Here is a 22897-nt window from a genome sequence, read left to right as displayed (position 1 = left end):
CCCCTTGGTTGGAATAGGGAAGCAGAGAGAGCCCAACCCAGAAAAGGGTGATTGCTGTAGTCTTCCATATTCCTATCTAGCTCTCCCTTCTCCAGCATCCCACCAGCCGAAGGCTCCTGAAGGTCAGTTAAGAGGCCAAGGTGAAGTTCTCCCCCAGCCCCACTCCCCTACCCACCACCTAAGAGTACACGGGTGAGATTTACCAAATCCAGAGTGTATTTCCGGTTCCTTTGTTTAAACAGACCATTCCAAAAACTTTCAACAATGACTACTGAGAAATGAAACTGAGGTGAGGTGGGGGCAGGTAGAGGGATAAATTAATTTTTAAAAATTACACAACAAACACGTGACATTCAAAACCTGGGGAACCTCAGTTGTTTTGCTTGGTTAGTTGTATGTGTTTGGTAAGCCAGCAAAATGGAGGAAATGACCCTCCTCCCTGCGCCTCCCTTCCTGTTCCAGGGCTGGGGCAGTGGGACAGACTCTGCCGCCATCATGGGCATGGATTCACGGATGGGTTAGAAGCAGCGGGATTTTAACTAAGAGTAAGGTGCTAGATGGGGAGGGAGGTAGGTCAAACTAGCTTCCAGGGCAATGGCTGTTTCCCTCCTTGGATACCCCTTGCCCAAGCAATGGCTTCCTCCCTGTACAGGAGGATGGATCAGCCTGAGCTGGTGTGGGCTGGGGTTTAAGGAGGAGAGGGCAGCAAAAGCCTGAAGCTTCTTGTCGTGTTCTTGTCCTCAGATAAGTTATTTGTCCAACTCTTGGGCCCCCAGGAGTCAGGGCTAAGCTCCCCTGATGTCATCCGTAGATGCTAATAGATCCGTTTGGTTTTCTTAAAAAAATAACAGATTTTATGAATGTAAAGATCAGATGCTGAATGAGTGTCTGGTAAATGTAAAGAGTCTGGAGAGGTCGATACTGGGGGCTTGGGAGGTTGTTCCAGGCTTCCCCCTGGGCCCTCCCCCCAAGGCTAGGATAAGGAAGGTGCCCTGGCCCCTCTGCTCTGGGGTGACCTCTTCCGTGCAGTCTCGTGAGCTACCTGCCCGCTCGCAGGCTGGGCCCCGATGCCCTCACACCAGCGATGCCACTTCTAGTCATAACTCTGTGATTTCCAGTGGGCTCTCCATGATCACCTCCCGCATTTTGTGCATGGGGGTGGATTTAGCGGACTCAGTGCGGGCATTGCGCTCGTTGTAGGCCCCAGCTTCGGCGGTCAGCGTCTCCAGGGACCGACCCAGGACTTTCTGATCGTCCTCGGGGAGGCTGTTGAGGTCAGCGGCCAGGAGGGTGCCTGTGCTCCCGTGCACCACGTGGATTCCATCTGGCCCCTTCAGCTCAATGGGCTGCTTGTGGCGGAAGCGAAGGCTGCCCTGGCCCAGGCTCCCGTCCCCCGCCTCCTCTTCTAGCTCTGTCTGGATTAGCTGTAAGGATTAGCAGTCATGGGGTTATCGCTCAGCTCTTCCAAAGGCCCCTTCTGGGAGTTGGCCACTTGAGCAAACTTTGCAGGGTCTGGTCAATACCTTCCAGTGACCACCCTGTCTGCTCTCCCCATCCCTGCTCCCATCCCCCACCTCCCATTCTTTCCCTCTCTTCTTTAGCACAAAGAACACAACTTAGCAACCAAATCCAGCTCCCCAGACACCAGCTTCTCGAAACAATCCAAGCCAGAAGGCAGAAAGGACAGGCCCTGTTCTAGGAGAAGAGTGAAGGAGACACGGCATCCCCAGGGCTAGGGCACCACACGCAGCTTCCCTGCCCCCTCCGCCCGCCGTGCTACCTCTGAGATGGAGGACTGGCAGGAGGCGGCTTTTTGCATCATACGTTGGGCAAACAGTTTTTTGAGCCGTAGGTAATCCTCCAAGACCACCTTCAGCAGCGAGCCCTGAGGGAGGTAACAGTATTGAACCCCCTCCCTCCTCCACAGGCCCTCAGCACTGCCTCGGTGGGGGTGAGGGCTGCTCTCATCTTCCAGCTGCTACACAGAGATTAAGAGAGGGTCAAGAGGAAAGGGTGTGCGCTATCCAGGATGAGAGATCGAGGTTAGCTCTACGGCAGAGCAGGCCATTCAGGCCAGCGACTGAGAGGTTGCTCTGGCGTCACTACAGCCTAAGCTGTTACTGAGAGCCTGAGATTCCTAAGAGTGGGCCTGCCTGGAGGCGGGAGGATGGGCCGGATGAGTCCAGAATGGGTGCTGGTCTCTGTCTGGGCAAAGCCTGGGTTGAACTACAGCATCGAGGGTGGGGGTGAGGGCTAGTTGAGGATAAGGACCAACTGGCTATTTTCTCACGTCACTGATGAGCCCACCTTCAAGAAAATTAATCAAGGCCCAGGGGATGGAATGGATGATTGGGTGAGAGACATGAAGCAAATGGTATTTGTGGTCCGCCATTACACTTAGGTCATAGTGGGAAGGGCCTAGTCAATGTTAGGAAGAACTTTCTAACACTTAAGCTATAAAACAAGGCGTGTCAAGAGGTGTGTATGTATGTATGTGTGTATATGTGTGTGTGTGTGAGAGAGAGAGAGAGAGAGAGAGAGGCTGGGAGGGAGAGAAACCTCTGAAAGCTTAAAGGGAGGGGACAGAATGCTTTTTCTAGAATAGTTTTGGTTGTGTTCTTGGGTGGGTGCAGGGACTTAAGATTCCAAGGTCTTGCAATTCCTCATTTTTTTTCATAGGATATTTACGGTCACAGATTTACCCTGGGGCTGGGAGCTGACCGAGAGAGGATGAGGCTGCCTCCTCTCCCTGGAAGGGCCACCCCATTTCCAAGGGAGGCTAGGTCCACAAAGAGGAGAGGTGGAACAGATCCCAGGACCTCACCTTAATGGGCCCCTCCCGGATGATCTGGCCCAGCTTGGCGATGTTGTCATACTCCTGGATGGCAGCTCGCAGGTAGCGGTCATCTTCTGGCTTGACAGCTGATGGTTCTCTCCCAAATGTCCCCTGGGGACGGGATGGAGTAAAAAGGAAGCAAGGAGGGAGGCAGGTGCCTTTGAAGGTGGCTGAGCTTGGCTAAAACGTCCCCACCTGCTCCACTTTGGATTGTCCTAGTTCCTCTGGCATCCAGCTAAGAGCAGGGGCAGAGGTGACCAAAGGAGATGACCACTGAGTTCCCAAAGGCCAGGAGGACCTCACAGAGTTGGACCTGGGACCAGAAGCCCTCTGGGATTGGTGCCTGTTTTGTACCTTGGTAGAGGTGGGAAGGCTGAGAGGTGCTCTGGTCTGGTGGCAGGGCCAGAGGGTCAGGGAGGGTTAAGGACTCACGTGTGTGCGGGCAGGGCTGTTCCACAGGTCTGTGATCTCACTGAGGTTCTCTGGCAGGTCATCTTCATGCTCAGCCTGAGCGGCTAGCTCTAGGTTCCGGCAGAATGGGTCCAGCCACACAGGGTTGGCCCTGCAGGGAGGGTGCGCAGAGCTGGCTCCGGGCCACACAGGGCTAGACTTGCTGGCCTTACCCACCCAGCCCTCAGAGCTAACTTCAATGCCTTTGGCTGTACTTGCCAACCAGTTAGTGTGATCAGGGAAGGCTTTCTGAAGAAGGTGAGGCTTGAATCTCCCAGGGTGGGAGAATGAAGGGCTCATGGGTTGCTCTAAGGAACTCCAGGATCCTTTTAGCTTAGCTCACTCAACTACGAGCATGTCATTCTCCCTGTCTCTTTGGGCTTCTCACAGAACTTTCCCCGGATGGGGAGCAAAGAGGTCCTTAGGGTTTGCTTTCAAGGCCATGGCTTAGTGGTGGGAGGGGTGCTCCTTGTCATTACAGCCAGGAATGTAGCCCTGAGAGGGCAATGAGAAGGCAGCTGACCCTGGCAATGCCAATGGTGGCTCCTTCCTTCCCCCAGCACACGCAGACACACTCACCCATCGAAGGAGTACTTGTTGGTATTGGGCATGTCCATGATGTCTATAAAGCCTCGGTTCCCTGATAGAAGGCAATGGGAGGGAGGGGGGAATTGGAGAGACCATTCGGGAGGTGTAGGCATCACAACACATCCTCCATGGGGATTCTGCTTGGGATCCCCAGGTCCCAGAACAAAGATGGGGTGCGGGGAGGATGACAACTTTTCAGCGCCCACAGGCCCAATCTCTTGTTCTCTCCTTTATCCCTGCCTCTCAAGACAGGACAGCCCACGGCTACCACTCACCTGTGGATCCGGCCACAATAGCTTTGAGTTTCCTCTTGTGTCTGGAGAGAAGCAGAGAAAGTATGGATTAAGGAAGGAGGCCTAGAGGCAAGACAATCTTGGCAAGGGAGATGAGTGGGAGTGTGAATGGGGCTCCTCTGGATCTGCTCCCAAGTCTAAACCAGTCATAGGCTGAAATAGGAATTCAACCGAAAACAGGCCTGGAATCCTAGGCGAGTCTTCAAAAAAAAAGGCTTTTTAGGTCATAGAGTAGATGGAGCTGTGTAGGCTGAGTGTATTATTGAAGGCTGGACGGGGTCCTGGGCCCTGTGGAGTGTCCAGCCTGAGTGGCATCAAGGCAACCTCAAATGGTGTCTGCAGGGTTTGGGTTGATGGGAACAGGAGAATGGGGAGAAGAGTCTTGGTGGAGGGGTCCAGTGAGAGACGTCACTTACACAGTCCTATAGTACCAGTTCATGAGAATGAAGAGCATGGCCGCGAGGAAGAGGAGGATGGCCAGAATGATGATCGCCATCTGGAAGGGGAACCACTGGGTGAGCTTCTGGGGTGGGAGGTACCTAGTGAGGCCCTCCTATTCCCAGGAGTGCCCCTGAAGCTCTCTCCAGAGAAGTCTGACGTGGGTCTGACAGTTTCTGCTCATGGTGGAGGGCCCATTCCTAGGGTGTTGAGCCCCTGGATGAAGGATGCTATTCGAAGCCACCCACATCTTTGAACCTTCCCTATTACAGGAAAGCATAGGCCACTGGGCAGGTGCCCAGTGTGGGATGGTCTGCCCTCTAACCCTCCTCACAATCTCGTCCCCATCCCTGGGGACTCCTTGTCCCTTGTTCTCATGCCTGCAGGGCTGACATGTCGTCAGGGAGCCGGGGAGTGATGGCAGGCTGGACATCTAGCACATTATAGTTTCGGAAGAGATTCCTCAGCTGCTCCTTGTTTTCATCAATCATTTGGATCACCCTGGAAATGGAGGAGAGGAGACATCAGAGCTCCTGGCCTCCCCTCTCCTCCTTCCCCCTAAGAGCTATTTGTCAGAAGGCTGGCCCACATCCACAACCTGGAGCACTCTCCTTGCTCCTCTAGCAGCTTTCAAAATTCTGCCTTCTCCAGGAAGCCTTCCCTGATTAGAACCATCAGTCCTTATGTGTGTAGCCAGTTGCAGTTAGTGATTCTTTCAGGCACCTCTTCTTTCAAGAGAGTTCCTCCTCCAAAGAAGCAATGGCACCTCCCAGGATGGTTGGAGCCCCTTCCCTCCTCTCTCTCCATAGTGCTTAGAATAAGGTGCGGTTCATGGGAAGGACTGATTTCCACTCACCGATCGACATCCAAGATGCGATTGGTTTCTCTGTTCACCACGTGAATGAGCAGCTCCGTCTGCGCAAAGTTTACCCTGCCCCGCTGGTCCACATGGAACTGGGGTGGGAGAAGAAAGGGGGCATGAAACCTGTGACTTTGGGCAGGCCACAAGCAAGAAAGCCAATTTCCAATCATCTGGAGCCCTCTTCTCATTCCCCCCTCCCCCTTCCCTGCATTCCCCATAATACTACTACTAATAATACTACATAATAATACTCATAATAGCTACCATTTATGTTGTACTTGAAGGTTTGTTAAGTGTTTTACAAATATCATCTCATTTTGTCGTCATAATAACCCAGGAAGGTAAGTGCTATCATTATTTTCATTTTACAGATGAGGAAACTGAGGCCAAAAGTGACTTGCCCAGGGTCACCCAGCCAGTAAGTGTCTGAGGAAGTTTCTGAACTTAGTCCAGCAGTCTGTCCACATAGGGCACGCTGTACCTCCTCTCCTCTGCTTTTTACTCTCATACCCGCTTCCCCGTCCTGTGGGCACCAGCAGCTTTGAGAGGGGAGAATGGGGCTAGGTCCTTAAGGAACTGCATCGGCCTTAAAATAATGTGACCTGAGACTGTGATTTCCGTGGTCCTGACCCTGCTCTCACACTGACCTTGCTCCCCTTTGCCCTGAGTCACCCAGGGTTTTTGCACTCCCGACCTGGTCCCATGTCCCTCTGGCCTAGCACTCCCCTGCCTCCGCTGCTTCTCCCTCCCCCTGCCCGTGCCTCAGTACCTGAACATCATCGGTATTGACGATGGCGCCCGTGATGTTGGACAGCAAGCGGATGAACTCTTCCTCAAAGCCGCGCACTCGGTCAGGGATCTCATTGATGATAATCTTGACCCTCTGGTCATCCCGCAGGATGTAGATGCCCACAAGGGCGGTGTCATTGTGACCAGCAAGGTCCAGAGCGATGATGTCCACCACAAAGTAGCCCGGGCTGTAGACCATGAATAGGTCAAATGTGCGCAGGATCCCATCCATACTTCCTGAGTGGGAGAAGAGGTAAAGAAGGTGTTGAAAGCCAGGGAGCTAAACTGGGTCATTTCCCTAACCCTCTCCCCACCTCCCCAGCCACTGTCACACTAGGAGAATCGAAGACTCTGTTATCTGTGCTATGGAAAGGGGCCAAGGACATGAATAATCTCTAAGCTCCCCAATAGATAAGAAGACCATAGATTTAGGGCTCAAAGGGGCATTCGAGGACATCTAGTCCAACCACCTTATTTTACAAACAAGTAAACTGAGGCCCTGAGAAATGAGGTATCTTTCCTGAAGTTACTGTAAATAACTGATGTGTCTAGGCCAACTCATTACCATGCTCATTTACATAAATGTGCTGATGCAGACATGTATCAACTTGGGTACATACTCATAAATAACTATATACTTTTGAATGGATATATTACTATATGTGAAACCCAATTTTTGAGCTCTGCAAAAGATGATGCAGAGCAGGGGGCTGTTTACCGGCAAAAAAATCTTTTCCCAGTATTCTCTACATCTAAGACCACCTTGGATTTAATCTGTGGGCAGCCTACCAAGATCGCGGTTGAACTGACTTTGGGTAAGGGGCTTTTGGGGAGTGCAATGCAGAAGTCTGAGTGAGTAGAATGAAATGTCTGAGTGAGAGAAGGAAGAAGTAAAGTGAGTAGAGTCAAGGAAGAAGCCGTCTTAAGTGGAGAGACCTGCGAGTCACAATCAATCAGGTAAAGCTGGTGAGAGATAAGCCATGAGGACCTGCTGGGAAGCAAGACTGATTCTGTGCTGAGACCAGGCATAGGCAAGAGGGGCAGTGCCAGGGATCCCGAGCCCTGGGGAGGTGGGAGCCGGAACCCGTGACCCCTTTTCTACTCTGACAAAGCTGCTTCTTCCTTTTGCAGTTCACGTGTGTAAAGTTATACATTCTTTAGACTGTATTTCCCTGTTAGACATTGGAAATATCAAGTTGTGTGTGTATTTTATTTAATGTAATGTGTTGTAAAGTGTAACATAATGTAAATGTGTGTGTATTTTATTTAGTGTTTACAAATAGAAAGATGAGAGAGAGAAGAGAGAGGGAAAGAGAAGGGGGAGAGGGAGAGGAAGGAGAGGGGGGAGAGGAAGTGAAAAAAAGGAAGAAGGAGGAGGAGAAGGAGAGGGAGGGAGAGAGATAGGGGGAGAGTGGAGAGGAGAGGAGAGGAGAGAAGAGTACAGGAGAGGAAAGAGAAAAAGAGAAGAGAGAGAGAACATTTCCTGCTTCTGATTTCTGGGGTTGAAATATTAGTTCCAAATGCATGAGTGGCTGGCCTGGGGTTAGCAGAGTTAGGACAAAGTGGACTGTTACTGAACTGTTACAAGCCTGGCAAAGAATCACTAAATCCAGATATCCCTAGTTTAAAAGCATGAAGCCAGGCTGCACAGGGAAGGCATTTTCTTCCATTTGCTGGGATTTCCCCACAAAGTCGTTTCCCCACAAAGGGAGGCGGAGTGAGTTGCTTGGAAAAGGAAAGCCACACCACAATGAAAAGATGAGCTGATCTTTGCACAGAACCCAAAAGCTGGAAACTAAGGGAATGTCCGCTATTTGGGAATAGCTAAATAAATTATAGTGTATGAATAGAATTTAATATTATTTTGCCATAAGGAATTATGAAATGAACAGTTTCAGAGGAAATTGGGAAGATCTGTCTGAACTGATGTAGAGTGATGTGAGCAGAAGGGGAAGAACAATTTCTACCATGTGAACATTATGAAGAAAAACAAATTTGAAAGACTTCAGAACTCTGATCAACACAATGATAAACCATAAGTCCCGGGGATCAGTGATGAAACATACCACTTAGCTCTCGCCACAGAGGTGACAGACTTAAAATGAATACGCTTGTGAACACGGCCAATATGGAAATATTTTTTAGACTATTATTTGTTGCTTTTGAGGGTTTTATTTTTAATTTAAGAAAATTGTTCAGTTTAGGGTGAGCAGTAGGAATGTTTCCAAAAAACTCCCCAAAAAGTACGTGCTTAAAGAAAGTTCCCTTTAGGGGAAGGGGTGGAGGGTTGGGGGGGGCAGAACTAATTGTTTGGGGGCCTCCTACAGGTCCTCTGGTTCAGGAGATGACTGATAACTCAGGTTGCTTTACTCACCATCTCCCCCTGGTGGCTAACATATGCCTACTCAGGATACAGTTATGAGACACACACACACCTGAGCCCATGTTCTCTACCTAGACACATACACATACATGCACACATATGGTTTCTGAGACACAATAAAATATATATTCATAATCCATTTCCTTACTTTGTGGTACCCCAAACAACGTGTGCACATACCCACATGCTCAGGGGAAAGAAGACTGAGTTTGGAGTCAAAAAAGGCCTGGGTTTGGCTCTTACTAAGGGTGGGGATCCTTACTAACTGCTGTGAATGTAGGGAGGTCACAACTTTCCTGAGTCTGTTTCCTCATCTATAAAATGGGTATAGTAATACCTATGATACTTACCTCACTAACATACATTATACATTGCATATATTATCTTATTAGAATCAGTGAGGCTACAATGAGACGATGATGCAATGTGATCTGTAAATCTTAAAATGTTATACAAATGTCAGCTAGTATGCATTCAAGGAGAGACACACATGCACACACACACACACTCACATACATACATACGCCCTCTGAGCCTGGCCTCGCCCCACTTCCTACTCTAGCTCCATAGCTAGGCTTCCCTGGAAAACTCTAGGGTGACTGACCTCCCCTCCTTTTATCCTATCCAAGTTTAGGCCTAATGCCTGGGGGGCTCTGGGTGGGAGATCTGAGGGCTGGTGGTCGAGATTTCTCTCCCCTGAGATGGGTCCCCCACTTCCTCCCACCTTTACTCAGGACAGTTTGGCCCTTACCCATGGTGAAGACCTGACCCACATCTTCTGAGTCATTGGAGTGCTCTCGGAAGTAGTGGATGGCCAGGATGCTATAGAACACCAGGCTGTTGTTGCCAATGTCATCATCTGTAGCCAGCACCTGGATGAGCTCTGATCCCACCTTAGCATCAGTGGGCACTCCTGTGGGAAGCAGTCAGTGAGTTGGGAAGGAGTAAATGGATTGTGCGTGTACTGTGACCCCATGTTTTTCCCATATTCCTTCAATGCTCCCATGGTAGGGGCTGCCTCTCCTTTCCTCTTGGACCCTCAAAGACTCACTGAGCCACCATTGCAAGAGTGGGCGTTTCCATTGCCTGTCCCTTATGGGACAGAAAGCAATACAAATCCCCATCCTTTAGGTGAACATCAAAGACACTGGCCATTCAGCTCATGGACTCTCTCTTTAGGGCAGCCCTGGTCGATCAGAGATGAATGTTTTACGCTCATCTCAATCCCCTCTCTTGTGACTTGGGCCTTGGGGGATAGGAAAGCCCTGCTGGAGAGAGGGAGCTGAGATAGGACCCCCTTCACTCCCCCACACCCTCCAGCCCCAGGCCCCCAGACTGCCCCGTTGTGTCACCTGCAGTATACTCAGACTTTGTGAAGCGTGGAGGCTGGTCGTTGATGTCCTCTATGACAATTCGCACCTCTCGGAGCGTCAGGTCAGTTGTGAGGTCGAGGGCCTGGGAAACCCCTGGACCACGGGGCAGCGTCCAGCTCCGGTTGCTTGAGGCCTTGACGATGATGGAGAAGAGGGCTTCGCGTTCACGGTCCAGATCCCGCATTACCAAGAGTCTTCCATCTTTCTTCAGCAGGAAGTTTTCCTCCTCATTGCCAGCTTGGGGAGGGAGGATGAGATTCAGTGGGGGGAGGAAGGGAAATGGAGGAGCCAGCTGAGGCCTTATCCCAGGCTCAATCCAGCCCCAGACCTACTGCCCTCCTTACCTGCAATGAAATAGTAGACAATAGCATTGGGACCCTCGTCTGCGTCCACGGCTCCTGTCACATTGCCCACAAGGGTGCCAGGCTGGGAGTGCTCAGGCACAGACAGTAGCTGGTACTGGGGGCTGCCTTTCTGCAGGACCAGGAGAGCAGTCACAGGTGTTAGGGATGGGCCAGTGGCCAGGCCTCCCTGGGCTGGGAGTGGACAGAGCCCCCTGGGAAGGATAGTGGGTCAGATGCTGGGAGGGACACAAGAAGAATGGCTTTCTGCACAAAAGGGCTGGACCATGAGAACATGGTGACTCATTGCCTGGTGACACAGGATGTGGTCACTAGACACTATATTTGTCCTCAGAAAGGGAGGGGAGAGAGCGGAATACATGGACACACATTGAGACCAAACAGGCACATGTGTGCTTGAATGCATGTACATGTACATACTGAGACATGCATGACATTCGTGCACACACATGACTTACAGACAGGCATGCTCAAAAGGAAAAGAAAGAAAAAGGACCAGCAGAGTCAATTAAATCTCATTGTCTGATTTTCTTTTGGTTTGAGTGGTTGGAACTGGTTTCTCTGGCTGAGATCCATTACAGACTATGTATTATATACATTGGAGAAGGGAGGGGAGCAGAGGGGAGAAAAAGGAGGTGGGGAGTGCTCCTCTGTTCACATCAGTGCTACAGAGAACAGGGGGAGGATCCTGGCTGGAGAATCCCAGGCCAGTTTCCTACCACCCAGCCTGAGCCCTACTTGAAGGCAGGGGGAAGAGTTGGGGAAAGAAGGTTTTGGGCTCACTGGGGGTCTCACGAAGATGGGATCATTGTCATCAATGTCATCCAATGCCACCTGGAGGGGTTGCATGGTCTCGTAGGGCACTGGCTGGCCCAGGTCGCTGGCCACCAGGATCAGCTGGAGGGAGGAACTGAGGTTAGAGAGAGGTCCCTTGGGTTCCCCAGAAAACCAAGAAGCCCTTAGATGGGGCTGAGGAGAATGCAGGGGATCTTAGAACTAGGGTAGGAAAACTTCCAATCAGTGTAACTAGGGATCAAGCCAGGTGCATTTGTCTAAGACTCTCCTCATTGATGGAAACGCTATGAGTCTGCATTGAGGGGCAGAATTGGCCAGGGCTTGGGAAAGGAAAGACCCTTTTCTTGCTTCTGGCTTCAAGAGAGGACCCTCTTCAGGGAGAGACTCTTGGGGAAAGACTAGACTTTGGGAAACAGTAGACAGAGCTGAGATATCTCACTCCCAAATGCTCAGGCTCTAATCTTACCCCAGGGAAAATCCTCCAAAGTCTTTTGGGAGCAAGTTGGCAGTTGGGGATATATTGAAGCAGCAGCTCCCCTACATGTCTGCTGCTTCTCCAAGTCTTTTCTCTCTTTCAAGGAGGGTCTCCCTGAAGAGGGCCTGGAATGGCACATGTCATCTCTTGAAACCAGAAGCAAGAAAAAGGTCTCCCTTGCACCAGGCTTGAACCCGGGATCATACTGCTGGAGGTGCGGGCTAAAGCTGCAAGGGATGAGGTGATGAGGGATTGGTGCTGTCCAGTTAGGTGTCCCTAGGCTAACATTTCCCAATTCACTGGGCTGCACAATGCTTCTGGACTTGAAGTATATTGATGGACACCATGAACGATGATCCAGGGGTGACCTGGGGGGGGTAATTAATACTCCTTGGATAAAGGTATCATGAGGAACTTTTAAAACAAAACAGAAAAATGAGGCTTCCTTTGGTGTAGGAGAAATTAGTTTATACGTGTTGAGGATTTTGGTTATTCACTTTCAGGGTCAGAGATGTCATTGGTGGGGCACCCTTCCCCACACCGATGTCCATTCAATCTGCTCCTGCCCTTGCTGAGTGGCTGTAGCCAAAAAAGCCCGATCACCTGCTGGCTAGCTTTACGGTGATGCCCTCAGTTGGGCTGGCCCTCAGACAGCAGCCTCATCAGGCCATGTTTGAGAGCAGTGTCTCACTGCAGACTGGAGAATGTGTGCCACAGGCACAGTCCCTGAGAGCCCGGGGTCATCTCCTTGGCCTAGGGAGGCACACAAGGAGGACTATGGTGGAGGATACTGAGGCTGTTTCGTGTTGAATATTTCTGAGGGAATCATTTCTAGAACTAAAACATTCTCATGGAACTCCCTTTTACAGATCTCAGGCCATTAGGGTTCTACAGGCTGTGGTTGGAACACGCTGTCCTAGGTGGTGGAGAGACCAGAGATGGCTTTCTTTATCCCTTATATTCCACCCCTCCCCCCTCCCAATGAAAAGTGGAAACTGGGCATTTCCCCCAATGCCTTTAGGGGTAGTATGGCTAGGGACTGGATCTGTGATTTCATTGGCATTGGGAACTTCCAGGTGGGAAAACTCCCTCCACCAATGCTGGTTGGCACCCTGTCTGCAATTTAGAGTTGCCTATGGCACCAAGAAGATAAGTGATTTCCTGAGAGTTATGTAGGCAGTATGTGTCAGACACGGGAATTAAGCCTAGGTCTTCATGGCCATTAGTGACATCCAGAGGACCCTTACATTGTACACAGCCTGCTGCTCTCGGTCAAGACGTTTGGCCGTTTGGATAAGTCCACTGATGGGATCGATGGTGAAGTACTCCCAGTCTCGGTTCCCCGCTGTCTTCAGGAAACTGTAGCGAACAGCCCCGTTGAGCCCTTCGTCCTTATCTGTGGCGTAGACCTCATAAACGTTTGACCGAAGAGGGATTTCCTAGTAGAGCACAGGGAAGTTTGCCAGTTCTTTCTCAGATTATTTACATCTCCTGGAGTCCTCAGAGAGAATCCCAATTCCTAGAAGGGTTCCCTGGTGGGAGGAGTTTTTTGCAGGATCTTTGTGACACCTTGTATCTGTGCTTGGGAACTGACCCTTCCTCTGCACCGGGCGTGGGAGTGGGGTGGGAACCAATCTCTAACCCACTCCACACTATAGGAGCTGTGTCCCTCCTCCCTCCTCATAGTCTCTTGAGACCAACATAGATTTGGTAAGTTTTGGCAAAGATAGTAATATAGGGAGCCTAGTGAGATACCTAGAAAACCCACAGGGAATTCCCTGTTTGAGTGTCCCACGGTCTTCATGGCAGCCCAAGGCCAGGTATGGCCTGGGAACCCTTCAGAGTCCTATAAGATTTCTGTTTGACTTAATGTTTGCTACTGTCCTAATCTCTCAGAGGTCTGATTCAGAATGGGAAGGTGAGGAAGTGCCAATCGCACCATCCTTCCTCACTTCTGGAATAGGGCTTGAGCCTACCAGAGAGTAATTGTGTTGGCAGTAGAGAAGAGAACATGGGCAGCCCATATCCAGAGTGATAAGTAGTACTTTTGGCACTTAGGACAAGTAGCAAGCTGGGGCAGGCAGAAGTACCCTCAAATCAACAGTATTCATAATGTGAAAATAACATAAGAAGTAATTAAGACAAATGTTGAGGAGGGGAAATTAGTTGCCATGGTAACTATACTTTATACCCTCTAGGAAGCCTCCCTCTTCTAGGTCTGAGGTAGGGATGGGGGTAGGCTGGGAGGGGGACACACGTCATACCTCCAAGATGTGAAGGACGGTACCATTGGGTGGACGGACAAAAACTGGCCGGTTGTCATTGACGTCGATGACCTCCACGTAGAGCATCGTGGTGCCCCAGAGTGGGGGCTGCCCACCGTCTGTAGCTACCACTGTGAGGTTGAACCTCTCATAAGACTGTAGCGGCCGCCGGGTTATTACCAGGCCTGAATCCTTGTCGATTTGGAATGCCTCTGTCAGGGCAGAGGGTTGTTTTAGGAACTGTCTCATCACTCACAGAATTTCAAAGATGAAAGAGATCAGTGTGCACTTGTACAATAGTTTTGTCTGTCACACGTCTGACATGTTTTTTTTCCTAGATTTTGTTTGAAGAGCTCCAGCAATGGGGAGTCCACTACCTCCCAAGGCAACCCATCCTACTTTTGGATAACTATTTGCTAGAAAGCTTTTTCTTACATCGATTTGAAATCTACTTCTGCGACTTTGACCTTGCTCCTAGTTCTGCCTCCTGGGGTCAAATAGAAAAGTCTAATTACTTTTACACATGACAAGTCCTTCAAATTCTCAAAACACCCATCATGTCCCCTCTAAGTCATCTCTACTCCCAGTTCCCACTCTTTCCTCTAGCTCCCCTTGGGCCATCCCAATGCAGGAGCTACCGCTTATCCTGTTTCCTACTTACTCCACATCACCCATTCCCTGGGTCTTTCAACCATCGCCTGTTGCTATGTTAACATGTATATGATATCACATCCCTTACTTAACTCCCAAGGCATGCTGGCTAATGCTCCCTACTGAGGAAACTGAAGCTGAGTAGAGAAGTACCCAACTCATGATCACCTAGGAAAGGGGTGGTGGACAAGCCTGGTGTCCTGGTGGGAGAGGCCACAGCTTCAATAGTCTTTTCCCAACTCTTCTCTAAGCCTCCTGATAAGGCTACTCACCTACACCAGGGCCTTCAATGGAATAAGCCAGTTCTCCATTCTCCCCTTCATCCTGGTCAGTGGCCATCATGGTGATGACCGAAGTGCCCGCAGGCTCATTCTCATAAACACTGGTGCTGAATTGGGGCTTGGAGAATTGAGGTCGGCAGTCATTGACATCCAACACTTGTATCACCACCTAGTGTTTGGCGGGGGGAGATGATGAGCACAAAAGTCATTCTTCCCATAGATGAAAGATAAAAGGTCATGACCCTTTGGGTATTTGGACATATGTGTGAGGCAGCCTTAGATGAGGGAGGGGACACCAATGAGTTCCTTAGGGTAGGGTCTTATTCTTTGTTTATGGACAGGACCCTACCTTATAAGCCTGAACTCTGTGACACTCTCTCAATTCCTCCTGATTTTAGATGTTTCTGACCTTAGACATATATCTTTGTCCATATATCTAGATCTGTATATAACTATAGTTGATAGTCTCAACTTGGGGTCCTATCTGCTGAGTGTTTGCCCCACGATCATTTGGCCTGGTGACCGGACCCAGGCTGCTCTCTGTTCTTGATCCTGGGTGACCCATTGGTAGTGATTCAGTCTCTACTAAAGGTTTCCTCTGAGGTCTCATTAAGCATGGAGGTAACCCTGGGGTTTCAAAATATCAGGCTGTGGAAGCAAAGAGAAAAGGCTTTGAATACAGGGATGGAGAGGTATTGTGTGTCTGTTGTTGCCTGGTGACCAACCTCGATAAGTTTGTAGAGGCTCATTACCATGCCACCAGGCTGGTGGCAAATTTTTCAGTCATACTAATTCTCAAAAGCTGTCTACAAATGTTGCAATCTGTGTTGATGGAGAAAGTATGCACCTTGGGGGAAAAAACCAGATTCTTGAAGTAGAAAGGATCTAAGCCTTTGTTTTCTGACAGCTAAAATGTCCCACTTAGCGTGGTTTTGAGAGGAGTAGGGTGGCTTTGAAGGGGTCAAAAATTTCCATGAAAACTACCCTTCTCACCCCAAGTCTGATATCAGAAAGCTCCACCCTGCTATACTCTTGCTTCTGTGCTGTCCAGAACTTCTCAGTCAGGTGCCTAGAACATAGGCACTTAATAAATGTTTATTTATTGATTGATTAAGTGAATGTGAAGCAGGAGTGGGGATGTTAGTAGCATGGTGGCAGGAAGATGGGGCTTGTCTTACACAACTGGCAGCCTGTATTTCCTGGAAGAATCTGCCTGCAGTGACAGCTGGTCCCCATCCCTACTGACCCTATGTCCTTCCAAAATCATCCCCTAGTCAACCCATCCCCTACTTGCTTTACCTCAATATCCCTTAGAGCCACATTCCTCACCTGGACTGAATTCTCCCTGCGGTTGCTGGGTATGTCCCCAGGGTTGTCCTTGGCCAAAGCTGTAAGGATGTAATGAGCCTTTGTCTCTCGGTCCAGGGAGGACAGCACATAGATGTCTCCCTAGAAGAGCAGGACGGGATGGATTCAGCCTCTGTTCTCCTTGCCCAGCCTGGCCAGTCTAAGGCCTTTACTGGGGAATGCAGTGATGAAGAGATTAGGTGATGGCTAGCTGCCCCCAAAGGAGGTGGGAGAGGCTGGTTATTATCTCTCTGGGTGATAGGAGACTCACCCTTGCTGAACTTTGTTTCTCTAAATGAGGTAAGGTGGCTTCTGCCATCTCTGATAGCCTGTATTTTTTTTATGATCTGTTCCTTTTGGGGACATCATCTCATACTGGTAGTGATTGTTCCATAAGAAACTAGTGATGCATTCTTTCTCCACCTCTTTCTCTAGGGAGGCACTGCATGCTTCTGTGGGCTGTTAGTTCATTTGGTTTAGCCTTGTTGCTTATTTCTGGGTGGAGAAGCTTAGACTTTGTTTTCAAGTGCAAATTTTAATTTCTAGGCTTTTAGCTAACATAAAAGCCAACAAAACTGAGCGATTGTATTTTACTTATTGGTCATATGTATATAGGAAGGGGAGAAAGTATTCCTTGTTCAGAGACAGGAAACTCTGGTCAGTGAATGATGACTTGGGGGCTTGGAGCTAATTTATAACCACTGGAAAAAGTGGGAGAGGTTTAAGTTAAACTTGTAAGCCTGACAAGAATCCCAGATCAATATACTCTTAGTTTGAATCATGAGTTGGTTAGAACATAAGGTTAATAACCCACGCCCTAGAGAGTTTCCTAAATCACTGGGTCACACAGGCAGTATGTATCAGAGGTGAGACTTAAACCTAGTTTTGCCTCATTCCAAGGCCAGTTCTCTATCCACTTGGCCACACTGTCTCTCTATAAAAACATTTACTTAGTGACAGATTTAAGAGGAGATGGGGTTTCCTACACTCTACCAAGTACAGGGCCAGAAAAAAAAGGGATTCTTTAATGTGGGAAGAATTACTCATACATCTTTTAATGGCTACAAAGGGTTACTATAAATAGAACGGTGACTCACTGTCCTGCTTGTCTGCTAAGAAAGAAGCAGCAGAAATTGGTTTAAACTAAGAGATTCTCATAAATTTTAAGAATGATCTGATAACTAGCATCACTGGCTGGTACAATGGTCTTCATAGATTTAAAACTGGAAGGAACCTTACAGATCATTGTACTTCTTGTGCCCATTTTACAGAGGAAGGAACTGAGGTGCAAAGGGGAAAAATAACTTGCCCAAACAGCTTATTAGTGGCTGATGTGGGACTTGAACCTGTATCTTCTATTCCAGTGATGTTTCCATCAAGTCATGATGCCATCTCAAGAGTGGCTGAAGGTTGCTACAGAATTGGCTATACTGGGAAATTAAATCTTCATAAGTCTGGGAGGGTTGAACCCAGAGGAATGGAGATGAATGTGATGCTCTCTAGAAGTCTTTCAAGTCTACAGTCCTGGGATCCTCAGCCATTACTCTCCTCCCTTTTTACCCCTCAGTCTCTCCCATGCATTTACCATCCCCTCTCCATCCAGTCTCTCCCATGCATTTACCATCCCCTCTCCATCCAGTCTCTCCCATGCATTTACCATCCCCTCTCGACCTTGTAAGTTCCTTGAGAGGAAGGGCAGCTCCATTTTTCATTTTATTCTTTGAACCCCCAGTGCCTAGCATGACACCTTGTATATCCTGAGTGCCTAATTAATGCCTAGTGATTGACTCATTTACCGTGGTGGGGTTGATCCCAAATTTGCCTTCTCCGTCACCCAGGCTGTATTCTATGAGGGCGAAGGGGCCTGAGTCTGCGTCAGTGGCGGTGACAGTGAGGATGATTGTGCCCACTGGTGCATCCTCAAACACAGATTCCTGGGGCCAGGTAGGAAGACAGAAGGGAGAGACAGTCCAGGCATCAGTTAGTAAAGGTTCTTAATACTTCACTGCCCCTGTAAGCTTGGGAGATCAAGGCTGGTGGATTCTCTACCATGAGGGTAAATGGGGGATACAGGGCAGGTCCTTCTGGCACTCTTAACAATAATAATAATAATAATAATAATGTTAATGGCTAGCATTTATATAGGTTTGCAAAACACTTTATGATACATTATATCACCTTGGTCACAACCATGTGTTCCTGTTATTATCCCCACTTTACAAATGAGGAAACTGAGGCTGAATAAGATTAAATGACTTGCTTAGGACCACACAACTAGTAAGTGTCTGAGGTGGGATTCCTAGTCCAGCACTCTAATCCACTTTTCTACCTAGATGCCCCAAGATCAAGGTGGGTTGTGGACAGGGGCTGCATTAAATCACTGGCTGACCTCCAAGTAACATTCCACATGATATCACAAATCCCTCACAATTCCTTCCCTTGGAAGACTTGCCCAGGGTTTGTTACATCACAGAAATGCGCTCATCCTGCTGAGTGATGGCAGCCTATCCCTGCCTGCCCTGACCATCCTGCACCTCTCCCAGAAGCCTCAATGATATCAGATCATCCACCTGATAGGAGGGCTGGTCAAAGATGGGATTGTTGTCATTGATGTCTACAATCTCCAGGTAGACAGGGATCTCCGCAGCCCTGGGAGGGGAGCCATTGTCTGCGGCTTGGACGGTGAAGTTGACCCAGTGTACCTCCTCATAGTCCACAGTTCGGGTGGCAATGACCTTCCCTGAAATACACAGGAATCCACCAATTTTCCCCATGCCTTCCTCAATAAGAGAGAGAGCTGAGTGGGGCATGGAGCTAAAATTCACTTGGGAGGCAATATTGGCAGCAGAAAGGGGCACCAGAGTACCGAGTTCCAATTCTATTTGCTGCCTGTGTGAACTCAGGCAAACTACTTTCCCTCTCTGATGAGTCTCGATTGCCTCTTCTGTAAAGTGAAGGGAGTTGTACTCGATTGTTTCCAAAGTTCCTACATGAACTCTCAATCCCATTCCCTTCTGTCTCCTCCAGAAGATTGACCTTATTATAATCCCCCTTCTTTAACTTTCAGTCTTTCCCAATCTGCTGGCACTTTCCCTGCTCCCTACCAACATGACTATCATCTTCCCCTCTCCTTAAAAAACCCTGTTAGGTCACTTGATTCTTCTATCCCCATGATATTGTCCTATAACTCTCCTTTCCTTAGTTAAAGTCATTGAAAAAGTCATCTCCATTTGGTGCTACCCCTTTCTCTTCTTCCACTCTCCTCTAACCCTTCTTCCCTCTAGCTTCAGATCTCATCCATCATTCAAGTGAGAGCACCCCCTCCAAAGTTCCTGGGAATCTCTGCGTTGCCAAATCCAATGGCCTTTTCTCAGTTATCCTCCTTTCTCTGCAACATTTAACACTATTCACTACATCCTCCTTCTGGATACTTTGCTCTTCACTGCGGGCACACCCCAACCTTCTGTCCTGGACTCCCTTCTCTTTTCTCTCTTGGCTCCAGGTGTCCTCTCTGCTTGTCTGTCCCCTGTATCTGGAATGCTCTCCATCCTTACTTCTAGCTTCCGTGGTTTCCTTTAATCCCAACTAAAATCCCATCTTCTTTTTTTTTTAAGCAAAAAAAAAGCCCTGTTTTGTATTATTTCAGGTAAATTTTTCTAAAGTAAAATGCAGTTTACCCACTTCCATTACTTTTTTTTCAACAGTTTCTTAATGTTTCTTTTTTCTTTTTTAAATAATTTATTTTGATTTATCAATAATCACTTCCATATGCTTTTGAGTTGAAAATTTTTCTCCCCCTTCCTCCCCACCACCCTCCCCAAGATGGCGCACAATCTGATATAGCCTATGCATTTACATAAAAATCCCATCTTCTACAGGAAGCTTTTTGTAATTCTAGTGCCTTCCCTTTCTCAATTATTTCCTGTTTATCCTGTATGTAGCTCATTTGTAAATATTTTTTGCTTACTGTTTCCCTCATTAGATTGAGAGCTCTATGACTGTCTTTTGCCCCTCATTGTATCTTTAGGGCTTTGCACAGTGCCTAACACGTAGTAGGCACTTACAAATGTTTATTGACTGACTTGGTGATCTAAGTAGCTCCCATGAGTTCAATGATCATTTTTATGCATTTCTATGCTGATTTATTTATCCAGTCCTAACATCTCCCTGACCTTCAGTCTTGAATCGTCATCTACCTTTCAGACATTTTGAGCTGGCTGTCTCATGGGCATCTCAACCTCATGTTCAAAACTGAACTATCTTTCCCCTCCAGATCCACCCCTCTTCCAGACTTCCTTAGTTCTGTCAAAAGCACCTCCATCCTTTCTGTCACCTTGTTCTGAAAACTCAGTATCATCCTGGATCCTTCACTTTCACTCATTCTACATTTCCCATCAGTTTTCAAATCTTTGTCTTTCTCTCCAGGGAATCTCTCATATATTCTCTCCATTCAGCCACCAGCCTGGGTCAAGCCCTCACCCTTTCAATGGGACTATTGGAATAGCCTTTGACCTGATCTCCCTGCCTCATCTCTCTCCCTTCCAACCCATCCTCTATGCAGCAGCCAGTGTGATTTTCCTAGGATGCAGGTCTTCTCTACTCAATAATCTTGAGTGATTCACTATTATTATTATTATTATTTTTGGCTAGGCAATGGGGTTAAGTGGCTTGCCCAGGGTCACACAGCTAGTTAAGTATCAAGTGTCTGAGGCTGGATTTGAACTCAGGTCCTCCTGACTCCAGGGCCAGTGCTCTATCCATTGCGCCACCTAGCTGCCCCTATTCACTATGATTTTTAGGATCAAATATGAACCTTTCTTGTTGGCATTCAAAACCTCTTTAAAACCTGACCCACTCCTGTCTTTCCAATCTTCATATCTATTCCTCCCCTCCATGGACTCAGTGGTCCAGCCATACTAGCCCATTTCCTGTTCCTCACATAGGAAGCTCCATCTCCCACTTCCATGTCTCTGCATTGGCTGCCTGGAACGCTCTCTGTCCTCAGTCAGTCAATAAGCATGTATAAAATGCCTAATACGTGCCAACATAGTTCTTTCCACTAGAATCTCTGGTTTCCTTCAAGACCCGGTTCATATATCACTTTCTGCCGAGGCCTTTCCTGGCACTCCTGCTGCTAGTGCCTTCTGCTCTAAGGTGACTTGGTGTTTACTTGGTATGTATGTTGCATACACACATATGTAAAGATATACATGATACACGTGTGTGTACAAGACACACATGATATATATACATGTGACTTATATTAGCACGTGCATGTGCATATACATATACACATATATGTATGTATGTGTGTGTATGTATTACTCCTTTAGAATAGAACAGGCAGGGACGGTTTTAGCTTTTTCTTTGTATGTCTTACGAAAACAGTGCTTGGCACATAGTAAATGCTTAGTAAATGATTGTTGATTGATTGTTTACAATTCTATGTTCTATGATACCATCAGGTAATATGGGGAGCTGGTTTAGGGAGAGACCACAAGGCGAATCTGAGTAAAGTCTCTTTAGGAGATATACTTGTAAGGTGGCAGCATTTAGCTGGAGGACCTCCAAGTTAGAGGGTAACTGGATTATGTTCTAATTACTCTCTGGTGGAGGGATGAAGAAGACCCTAGGGGTCTAAAATAATCAACACCAAGGGGCTAACGATTCTTATGCAGACAATTTTCCCTTCTAGCCTTTCTGCCCCTACACTGATTACTAGTGGTAAATGGGGAGATGGGTGAATTATATCTCCTGTAAGGTTCATGCCCCAACCCAGGGTCAGGCACATCCCTTGTTTCTCTCATCAGTGGACTAAGGAGTGAATGGGAACATTACCACCTTGGAGTCTGTCCCAAAAACAAAATAATAGGGAAGGAAAGTGGGGTGTAAGTCTGGAGAATTGGCAATATCTCACCAATCCCCATCTCCCCAAGGGTAGAGAAGAGGCTCATCTGTTTCCCCTCCAAAAGAGCACTATGGTATAGTCTGGGTATCCGGCTTACCTGCTGATGAGTCTTCCAATTGGACGTACCCTGGGGGTACCAAGTTGAGCAGGGTGTAAGTGATCTGCCCATTGACCCCTTTGTCTGGATCATAGGCTGACACAGCAATGAGTGTGGTGCCCGGTGTTGCCCCCTCCAGGATCCGCTCTGTGTAGTAGGTGATCCCAAAGGGCCGGAATTGGGGCGTGTTGTCATTGACATCCAGAATATTGACCGTCAGCTTGGCTGGGAGGGGGAGACAGAGGAGAGAAGCAGTGACCAGGGATGCAGGAGGATGAAAGGGGTGGGGAGAGACAAGTGATTTCAGTGGAGGGAGGCTGTGTTCTTGCTGCCTAGGCCCTCTTCTTACATTCTCAGGGCACTGCTCATCTGGGTAGGGAGGAAGGCCTGGGTCAGAGAGTGTTGCTTTAGGATGCATAGGGACAAATGGGCTGGAAAAAGATCTGGGGGCACAGGAGAGTTAAAATGAAAGGTAAGAGCTGAGTAGGTACTCCAGAGTTAGTTTTAATGTCCATCTCTCCAGGAGTCCGCAGGAATTCCATGTAGAGAGACGGTTGTAGAGAAAATGAGGTAGGAGAGCCAGGCATGCTCTCCAGAAGGGTCTCCAGGCCTCCACCTTGTCCACTCTTGGCCCCCGAGCCTCAGTTCTCAGCTGCCCCAGCCTTCCTCCAATTTCTGCACCCTGTCCCAAATGCCTTATACACA

At 48.4% G+C, this 22897-nt stretch overlaps 1 protein-coding gene across 3 annotated transcripts in view; it reads right to left on the bottom strand.

Annotated features, from left to right (window-relative positions):
• Positions 1-198: 198 nt before the first annotated feature.
• Positions 199-22897, bottom strand: part of CDH23 (cadherin related 23) — a 600475-nt gene continuing 577776 nt past the window's right edge. The window contains exons 48-68 of one of the 3 annotated variants that reach the window (XM_027858426.1): positions 22193-22417; positions 18758-18927; positions 17984-18121; positions 16170-16289; positions 14832-15009; positions 13909-14120; positions 12892-13083; positions 11158-11271; positions 10357-10486; positions 9992-10249; positions 9391-9552; positions 6237-6493; positions 5462-5559; positions 4986-5106; positions 4584-4663; positions 4150-4190; positions 3866-3926; positions 3269-3398; positions 2825-2947; positions 1781-1885; positions 199-1424 (exon numbers count right to left, since the gene is read on the bottom strand). In XM_027858426.1, the coding sequence (XP_027714227.1) occupies positions 1098-1424; positions 1781-1885; positions 2825-2947; positions 3269-3398; positions 3866-3926; positions 4150-4190; positions 4584-4663; positions 4986-5106; positions 5462-5559; positions 6237-6493; positions 9391-9552; positions 9992-10249; positions 10357-10486; positions 11158-11271; positions 12892-13083; positions 13909-14120; positions 14832-15009; positions 16170-16289; positions 17984-18121; positions 18758-18927; positions 22193-22417 (3242 nt within the window). In that variant the 3' untranslated portion in view covers positions 199-1097. Of the gene's footprint in view, positions 1425-1780; positions 1886-2824; positions 2948-3268; positions 3399-3865; positions 3927-4149; positions 4191-4583; positions 4664-4985; positions 5107-5461; positions 5560-6236; positions 6494-9390; positions 9553-9991; positions 10250-10356; positions 10487-11157; positions 11272-12891; positions 13084-13908; positions 14121-14831; positions 15010-16169; positions 16290-17983; positions 18122-18757; positions 18928-22192; positions 22418-22897 lie in introns of those variants that run through there. The other 2 variants (XM_027858400.1, XM_027858408.1) reach the window with 2 other exon arrangements.

Source organism: Vombatus ursinus, unplaced genomic scaffold (genome assembly GCF_900497805.2).
Source record: "Vombatus ursinus unplaced genomic scaffold, bare-nosed wombat genome assembly UNPS02000749.1, whole genome shotgun sequence".
Taxonomy (NCBI): domain Eukaryota; kingdom Metazoa; phylum Chordata; class Mammalia; order Diprotodontia; family Vombatidae; genus Vombatus; species Vombatus ursinus.
The sequence above is the reverse complement of the archived record's forward strand: the minus strand, read 5'-3'. Positions and strand labels throughout refer to the sequence as shown.